This window comes from Mercurialis annua, linkage group LG2 (assembly GCF_937616625.2).
Source record: "Mercurialis annua linkage group LG2, ddMerAnnu1.2, whole genome shotgun sequence".
NCBI classification, from domain to species: domain Eukaryota; kingdom Viridiplantae; phylum Streptophyta; class Magnoliopsida; order Malpighiales; family Euphorbiaceae; genus Mercurialis; species Mercurialis annua.
The window spans coordinates 26,480,213-26,490,513 of NC_065571.1; the positions used below are offsets into that span (position 1 = coordinate 26,480,213).

The window sequence follows — 10,301 nt, forward strand, 5'->3', positions numbered from 1 at the left end:
ACGTTTACAAACGTTACGAAACAAAAGCACAAGTTTAAAGCGTTACGAAACCAATCCAAACGTTTCACATTTTTAGCAATTGAAGCCAAACGTTTACGAACATTACGAAACAAAACCAAGCGTTTCACCTTTTTAGCGATTTAAGTAAAACGTTTACAAGCGTTACGAAACAAATCCAAACGTTTCACCTTTTTAGCTATTTAAGCCAAACGTTTACAAACGTTACAAAACAAATCCAAACGTTTCACCTTTTTAGCGATTTCTGCAAACCGTTTATAAACATTACCAAACAAATCCAAATATTTCACCTTTTTAGCGATTTAAGCAAATGTTTACAAACATTACGAAACAAATCCAAATATTTCACTTTTTTAGCAATTTACGCCAAACGTTTACAAACGTTACGAAACAAACCCAAGCGTTTCACCTTTTTAGCGATATAAGTAAAACGATTACAAACATTACGAAACAAATCCAAACGTTTCACCTTTTTAGCGATTTAAGTCAAACGTTTACATACATTACGAAACAATTCCAAACGTTTCACCTTTTTAGCGATTTAAGCCAAACGTTTACAAACGTGTCACGACCCATTTTCATGAATCGCGACCGGCGCTAGGGTATGAGTAATGTAGTACCAAAACCCGTAGCTAGCCTTTCATTTAATACATAAACATATAAACCTGCAGAAAACCAATGATCGGGGCAACCGAGACTTCAGCCTAAATCTAGCAGTTATAATATTCATTAACTAATATAACATGCTTATCCACTTCTGAGTCTAAAAATAGGCATAACATAAATAATCCGAAATAATTATATAACATGCCAGAGCAATATAACTAGTCAGACCAATCCGACAAACAACTGTAATAATAACAAAGATGTCTAGTCAACTACTGCGGTCTAAGAATAAAACAGTTTTACAGTTTATTAAAATAAAAGGAACCCCCGAGGAAAAGTAAATGCGGAGATCACCAGACTCTCTCAGATCATAACCCTGGGGAAAATTGGGAAAACAACGGGGTCAGATATACTGAGATGAGTTTATACCACTATCTACATTTATTAAGTGGAAAACCTTTAAAACCGTTTAAAACGTTTAAATACGATATTACGAATAATAGTTGGAACCCTAATCTACAATTCTAAATAATAAACATAATCCAACAGGTCTGGTCCCGAGAGCTGAGCTACACCGAGTTACCACTGACCACACTTATACCAGAGTCCCGAGAGCCGAGCTACACCGAGTTACTCTACTTGGTCCCGAGAGCTATGCTCACACCGAGTTACCACATTACCATAATTACCTTTTCCAGATCTTTACCGGTGCGCACGCAGTCCTAATGATGCCCATTAGGTAGCATGTTCCAACTAAGAGCCATAATATAAAAACAGTTCGAAATATACGTACAGTATATATATTTAATATTAAAATAACAATTTACTTAATAAAGCGGTAAATAGTAAGTACAAACTCACAGCTTGCTAGTCCACGTGAATACCGGCAAGCAACTAATCCTGGTTCGCCTCTAGAGCACGAACAATAGACGGGTCTAGACAAATAAAATAATTATTAAAACAGACCCTAACTCTAGAGAGTACTAGACACCACATAGGACTAGCACAAATAACACGTCGGAATTAAATAATCCATAGCAACACAAAATTACCCAAAAGGTAATAAAGTCCAATTAATATAAGTCTATTGAGTTCTCGCTTAAAATCCAATTTATAAATATTATTTAATAATCTTTAAATAATAATTAATTTCCAAATAGTGGGTTAGCCGAGTTACCAATAACTACCAAGCTAACCCCACTTGTCGGGTGATCCAAATCTAACCCGACTCAACACGTTTATCAAATATAAACCCGAGTTTATATTTATAAAATAATTCGATAAAATAATAACTATTTTAAAAGTAAGAACACAATAACTTCAATTTCAAGTAACCCGAGTTACAATCAAAATTTAACCATTCTAAGTTCATAAAAGTTTAGGGACTAAACTGTACTTTAGCCAATTTGATATTCGAAATCAAATTAATTACTTTTGTTTATAATGAAAAAATAATATAAAGTTACTAACCAAAAACTTACTTAAATAAATTATATAAAATTGTTCAAGGACTAAATTGTAATTTAGTCAATTTTCATGCCAAATTGGTATTCGAAATATAAATATAATTACCCGAGTAATTATAATAATTTAAATAATAAAATAACTGTCGATTATAATATATTAATTATAAATCAAAATGAAATACAAAAACTATTTTTTAAAACAATGATAATAGGTAAAGTTTAACTTAAGGGATTTAATTGATTTAGGCAAAATAAGTGGATGATCATAGGAGTCATTTGACCATTCTCCATATCCAATCAAACATGTTCCCTCCAATAAATTGGAATCAACAAAAATTCAATGATTAAAAAGAACACTTAACCATGACAATTTCAAGCAGCCACTATAAGTTGGACATGTCATCGTCTTCTTTATACAACAACTCCAACATATAAATATGAAACTCACGAGCAGAGCCAAGAACCATAACATCAAACTTCATCAATTTATTAACCATCTCTTAAACAAACCAGTAAACAAATCCCCCAAACCAAGCTTGTGTTAAATCATATTACTCAAACAATCATAGCTTAACTTAAACAACAACTAGAAAAGCTTAATGAGGGATCCACGGCAAACATCCCATGAACACCGGCGAGCCCGCAACGACACAACAACAAGATTATATCCAAACCCACAAGACTCATGTTAACAACATATAAACGACATCAAATATAACCAAGGATAGCAGCGAAGGGAAGATGGCAGTAATATGAAATCCAGAAACAGTATAAACAACTCACAACGGCAAACCGTATGGCGATTGAAACGAGCTTATTTACGTACCTTTTTGCGAGATCAAGATTGGGTATCGTAGAGAATCGAGTCTACTCTCACTGGGAGGAAACGAAACTGAAATACACGTTAAAACGAAGAAGAACGAATCAAATTACGGAACCGTCGTTTATAAGCAAAGCTGAAACACTAAGAACTCAACTTACCGAATATAGAAGCAGATGTAGGAGGTTGAAAATGAAAGAAATTTAGAAAATATGTGAGCACAATTGACGGCTAGGGTTATGTGATTAAGTAGGGAAGGAATTAGACGTATAAATAGGAGTTAAATCGGTTAGAAACGTGATAGAATAGGAGATGTACGCGTGAGCCAAAACCAGGCCTAAATTACATAGGTCTCGTACGAGACACAACAATAAATCAGGTCTCTTTTGAGACCTGATTCAAAATGTATGGTTCAACCCTTTTGGTTGAACCACAAGCCAAACCAAAGTACCCTCAAATTCTAACCAGCCACGAATCGAACCACAAAACCGAAAACGACCAGAAAACTACCGGAAATTCATAGAAAAAAAATTACGGGTTATTACATTCTCCCCATCTATTACAAATTCGTCCTCGAATTTAACACGATAAGTAATTACCACCAGAACAACACGTAACACAAGTAGAAGTTATAAAAGTCACCGAAAATCAAGATATCGTACCTCACGGAAAAAGAAAAGGATAGCGATTCCGCATATCCGACTCGGTCTCCCAAGTACACTCCTCTACAGAATGATTGCGCCAGAGAACTTTGACCATCGCAATCTCCTTGTTCCGCAATTTACGCACCTGCGTATCAACAATCTCAACTGGCTGTTCCTCATAGGACAGCTCCTGGTCAATCTCAACACTCTGAGGCACAATCACGTGCGAAGGATCAGAAATGCACTTTCTCAACATAGAAACGTGAAACACAGGATGTACTAACGACATGTCTGGCGGTAGAATCAGACGATAAGCCACATCTCCAATCCTCTCCGAAATCTCATAAGGACCAATATACCTCGGTGCCAACTTTCCCTTGACACCAAAACGAACCACGCCTTTCATAGGCGAAACCCGAAGAAATACGAAATCACCAACCTGAAACTCAATGTCTTTCCTCTTCGGATCAGCATAACTCTTATGCCGACTAAAAGCAGTCTCTAACCTCTGCTTAATCAACGGTACCTTCTCTGAGGTAATCTGAATAATCTCCGCTCCTGAGAGTTTACGCTCTCCGACCTCCTCCCAACAGATTGGAGATCTACACTTGCGCCCGTACAAAGCCTCATACGGCGCCATCTCGATACTCGCGTGGTAACTGTTGTTATAAGAAAACTCAATCAACGGCAAATGAGTATTCCAGCTACCCTGAAAATCGAGAACACACATCCTGAGCATATCCTCCAAAGTCTGAATAGTCCTCTCAGACTGACCGTCAGTCTGAGGATGAAAAGCTGTACTGAAATCCAATCGAGAACCCAAGGATTCCTGTAACGCTTTCCAGAACCTCGAAGTAAACACAGAACCTCTGTCTGAAACAATAGAAACCGGTACACCATGCAGACTGACAATCCTGTCGATGTACAACTGAGCCAACCTCGAAGCGGTATACGAAACCTTAATCGGAAGGAAATGAGCTGACTTGGTCATACGGTCAACTATAACCCAGATGGAATCGTACCCCTGTCGAGTACGTGGTAAACCAACCACAAAATCCATAGCAATCCGCTCCCACTTCCACTCTGGAATAGGTAGTGGTTGCAAATAACCAAAAGGTCTCTGATGCTCCAGCTTCACCTGCTGGCATGTCAGACACTTAGAAACATACTCAGCGACATCCTTCTTCATCCCGCTCCACCAATAGGTACCCTTTAGATCATGGTACATCTTAGTAGAACCCGGATGAACACTATAAGCAGACTTGTGCGCTTCTTCCAGAATCTGGTCTCTCAAACCATCTGAATCCGGAACACACAATCTCGAACCATGTCTCAGAACTCCATCCACAAAAGTAAACTCAGAATTACTGTCCTGCTGAACCTCCTCAATAATCCGCTTCAACTGTGGATCCTTAGCTTGTACAGCTTTGATCCGATCAATCAAAACAGGTTGCACTTGCAACTGTGCTAACAAACAACCAGCCTGAGAAATCTGCAAACCATAGCCCGAAGCTATCAAACTGTGCCACTCTCTAACCATGGGTCTACGCACAATCTCAGAAATATGAGCCAAGCTGCCCGAAGACTTACGACTCAACGCATCGGCTACCACATTAGCCTTACCAGGATGGTACTGAATAGTACAGTCGTAGTCTTTCAGCAACTCTAACCACCTCCTCTGTCTCAAGTTCAACTCTCTCTGATCAAAGATATATTTCAGACTCTTATGATCAGTGAAAATCTCACAAGTAGCACCATACAAATAATGTCTCCAGATTTTCAGCGCAAAAACCACAGCTGCCAACTCTAAATCATGAGTAGGGTAATTCACCTCATGCTTCTTCAACTGTCTGGAAGCATAGGCAATCACCTGCCCATGTTGCATTAGAACGCAACCCAGACCAATCCGAGACGTATCACAATACACTGTGAAACCGTCAATGCCAGAAGGCAATGCCAAAACCGGAGCTGTAGTCAAAATCTCCTTGAGCTTCTCAAAGCTTGCCTCGCACTTGTCAGTCCACTCAAACTTAACACCCTTCTGTGTCAGTTTAGTCAACGGTGCAGATATTCTGGAGAAATCTTGCACAAACCGACGATAGTAGCCAGCTAAACCCAGAAAACTTCTGATCTCGGTAACTGATCTCGGCCTCTGCCAATCCATAACTGCCTCTATCTTCTTCGGATCAACCTTGATCCCATCTTTCGACACCACGTGTCCTAGAAAGGTAACCTGATCCAACCAGAACTCACATTTTGAGAACTTAGCATACAACTGATGCTCACGCAACGTCTGTAGTATAGTCCTCAAATGGTAAGCATGCTCCTCCTCATTCCGAGAATAGATCAAAATGTCATCAATGAAGACGATAACAAATTGATCCAAAAACGGTTTGAACACTCTGTTCATCATATCCATAAATGCTGCTGGTGCGTTCGTCAGACCAAAGGACATAACTAGAAACTCAAAATGTCCATAACGAGTCCGAAAAGCAGTCTTAGGCACATCTGCATCACGGATCCGTAGCTGATGATACCCAGACCTCAAATCAATCTTGGAAAAACACTTTGCACCTTGCAACTGGTCAAACAGATCATCGATGCGAGGAAGAGGATATCTGTTCTTGACAGTAGCCTTGTTCAACTGTCTGTAGTCGATACACAGTCGAAAGGAACCGTCTTTCTTTTTCACAAACAGAACTGGAGCACCCCACGGAGAAGTACTCGGTCTGATGAACCCGCTATCCAACAACTCTTGTAACTGGTCCTTCAACTCCTTCAGCTCTGCAGGAGCCATCCGATACGGCGGTATCGAAATCGGAGCTGTACCAGAAACCACATCAATGCAAAACTCAATATCGCGATCAGGTGGTAATCCAGGCAATTCCTCTGGAAACACATCAGTGAATTCATTCACTATCGGAACACTATGCATATCCCCACTACTAGTCTCCAAATCACGAACCACGGCAAGAAAACCCTGGCAACCCTTGCCTAACATCCGCTTCGCCTTGATGGCGGAAATTAGATTCTTAGGTGTCTCTGCCTTTTCTCCCTGAAAGGAAAAAGGTAGATCACCTGGAATCCTGAACTCGACTGACTTCCCTCGACAGTCAATAGAAGCATAATGGCGCGACAGCCAATCCATCCCCAAGATAACATCAAAAGAAAGAACGTCAGGCACAATCAAATCAGCACATAATTCTCTACCCTGAATAACCACTGGACACGAAGGATAAACAACGTCCACTACTACACCTTCAGACATAGGTGTAGACACAGCTAGAGGTTCACTCAAAACAGATGGTGTCATACCCAATTTCCCAGCAAAACATGTAGATACAAACGAATGGGTTGCACCCGCATCAAATAACACTAAAGCATCTATAAAAGAAATCGGAATGGTACCTTGCACCACAGCATTTGATGCACGCGCATCCTGAGGAGTAAGTGCGAACACTCTGGCCTGACCCTGCGGCTGTTGCTGCGAACTCTGTCTAGTACCATAACCGTTGGAACCTCTACCGCCGTTACCACGGCCACCAAAACCTCTGCCACCGGAACCACGGCCCCGCTGGCCACCAAAAGATGCTGCAGGTTGAGAGTACCCTACAGACTGTGTAAACGCAGGTCTCTGCTGCTGATAAGATGATTGCGCCACACTGGAGTTAGACGTCTGCTGTCCAGATGTCGGACACTCCCTGGAGAAATGACCCGGCTGGCCACAAGTGAAACAACCTCCAGGAGCTAACTGGCACTGACCATAATGCCTACGTCTGCAATTCTGGCAGAACGGAAAGTTCGATCCACCACTGTACCCGCGTCCTGAACCACGGTTGCTCCCACTGCTACTGGAACTGTACGGAGCACTCCTGGCACTATGCCTCCCCTTGTTGTGCGTCCGACGACTCCCCTTGTTGGCCTGAGAAGAGCCGCTGTAGTAGTTCCCACTACCATGCTGCGCTGGGGCCTGCTGCCCCCCACTAGGAAGATCACTCTTTCCCTTTTGATTCTGGAGAGGGTCAGAGATCGTCCCAAACTGAACCATCGAATTCTCCATCCGTCGCGCACTATCCACTAACCGGGCAAACTCCATGTTTGTCCCTATCAGCAAAGGGAGAAACTCTGAGCCTAAACCCCTAATATAACGGTCGTTCACTCGCTCTTGATCACCCTGTAGATCTGTAGCAAAGCGCCCCAAACGTACAAACTCAGTAGTGTAGTCTGTCACTGATCTATCCCCCTTCTTCAAATTTAACAGCTTTTCTCTGAAACTCTTAGTAACAGAGAAGGGTAGATAGTAACCTCTGAACCTGATCACAAAATCAGCCCAAGACAAAGTATCCATAACGGGTCTGATGTTATCGCGATACCAGTCCTTAGCTGGACCCTTCAGCGACATCTCCACAAGCATCACTGATTGACGATCAGAAGCTTGAATCCTCTGACTGTTGTACTCAAATTCCTCCAAAAAGTCAAGAGCATCCCCAGTACTATCAAAAGAAGTCGGATTCAACTTCAAGTAGGTCATCACCAACTCTCTGTCTGTTGGAATGTGACCGACACCAGCAAGTCCACCAATACCAGCTACCATACCAGCCTGAGGTTGCTGTTGCTGTGCTAACTGACCCAGTATATTACACTGATTCTGCAGTAGAGCCTGATTGTTCTGCATCTCGACAACGCCAGCCAAGAAAGTAGTGAAGTCGAACGCTTGCATGTTTGGTGCTTGTTGCACCTCTGGTGCCTGCTGCACATTCGGTGCCTGAACACCTGCTGCACCACGTCCTCTAGCTCCACCTCTACCAGCACCAGCTCCTCTGCCTCTACTGTCACCTCTTCCTCTGCCAGCACCTCCACCTCGACCACGTCCAGCATTAGCCTGAACTGGTGGCACGTTCTGATCGACTTCCATGGAAATCGCATCATCAGCCACAACTTCTTGCTCTGCCGCAGCGCGAGCACGAGTACGAACAGCGTTGTTCATATCCTAAAGATTGAACAAGAACAGTTTAAATAACACATAAATTCACACCCAAGTATGAAATAAAAGGAGTAACAAATAGGATTTCCCGAGAAATCAACAGCATAAAAATATTCACCCAAGTGAAATAACAGTAACTATCAAAAGCATTAAATCAACATATAATGACTGACTCGATGCAATCCTATTGGTGTAGGCAGAATGTTTTAAAATCAAAAGATGACGTTTTTAAAGACATGACAGAAACCTATATCCGCAGTAGTTCATAAGACACAACAACACTTAACAGAGTAAACACATAGCATGCAAATGGCCTTGGTTTGAAACCAAATCTCTGATACCAAGTTTGTCACGACCCATTTTCATGAATCGCGACCGGCGCTAGGGTATGAGTAATGTAGTACCAAAACCCGTAGCTAGCCTTTCATTTAATACATAAACATATAAACCTGCAGAAAACCAATGCTCGGGGCAACCGAGACTTCAGCCTAAATCTAGCAGTTATAATATTCATTAACTAATATAACATGCTTATCCACTTCTGAGTCTAAAAATAGGCATAACATAAATAATCCGAAATAATTATATAACATGCCAGAGCAATATAACTAGTCAGACCAATCCGACAAACAACTGTAATAATAACAAAGATGTCTAGTCAACTACTGCGGTCTAAGAATAAAACAGTTTTACAGTTTATTAAAATAAAAGGAACCCCCGAGGAAAAGAAAATGAGGAGATCACCAGACTCTCTCAGATCATAACCCTGGGGAAAATTGGGAAAACAACGGGGTCAGATATACTGAGATGAGTTTATACCACTATCTACATTTATTAAGTGGAAAACCTTTAAAACCGTTTAAAACGTTTAAATACGATATTACGAATAATAGTTGGAACCCTAATCCACAATTCTAAATAATAAACATAATCCAACAGGTCTGGTCCCGAGAGCTGAGCTACACCGAGTTACCACTGACCACACTTATACCAGAGTCCCGAGAGCCGAGCTACACCGAGTTACTCTACTTGGTCCCGAGAGCTATGCTCACACCGAGTTACCACATTACCATAATTACCTTTTCCAGATCTTTACCGGTGCGCACGCAGTCCTAATGATGCCCATTAGGTAGCATGTTCCAACTAAGAGCCATAATATAAAAACAGTTCGAAATATACGTACAGTATATATATTTAATATTAAAATAACAATTTACTTAATAAAGCGGTAAATAGTAAGTACAAACTCACAGCTTGCTAGTCCACGTGAATACCGGCAAGCAACTAATCCTGGTTCGCCTCTAGAGCACGAACAATAGACGGGTCTAGACAAATAAAATAATTATTAAAACAGACCCTAACTCTAGAGAGTACTAGACACCACATAGGACTAGCACAAATAACACGTCGGAATTAAATAATCCATAGCAACACAAAATTACCCAAAAGGTAATAAAGTCCAATTAATATAAGTCTATTGAGTTCTCGCTTAAAATCCAATTTATAAATATTATTTAATAATCTTTAAATAATAATTAATTTCCAAATAGTGGGTTAGCCGAGTTACCAATAACTACCAAGCTAACCCCACTTGTCGGGTGATCCAAATCTAACCCGACTCAACACGTTTATCAAATATAAACCCGAGTTTATATTTATAAAATAATTCGATAAAATAATAACTATTTTAAAAGTAAGAACACAATAACTTCAATTTCAAGTAACCCGAGTTACAATAAAAATTTAACCATTCTAAGTTCATA

The 10,301-nt window shown here is 40.6% G+C and overlaps 1 protein-coding gene across 1 annotated transcript; it reads right to left on the reverse strand.

The window, feature by feature from the left end:
* Positions 1-2,473: 2,473 nt before the first annotated feature.
* Positions 2,474-4,869, reverse strand: LOC126668385 (uncharacterized; the record flags this gene model as incomplete). The annotated part of the gene is made up of 6 exons (XM_050361591.1): positions 2,474-2,589; positions 2,917-2,982; positions 3,072-3,141; positions 3,354-3,416; positions 3,607-4,062; positions 4,279-4,869. Coding segments are annotated over 6 exons (1,362 nt in total), but the record flags the coding sequence as incomplete, so codon positions are not given.
* Positions 4,870-10,301: the final 5,432 nt, after the last annotated feature.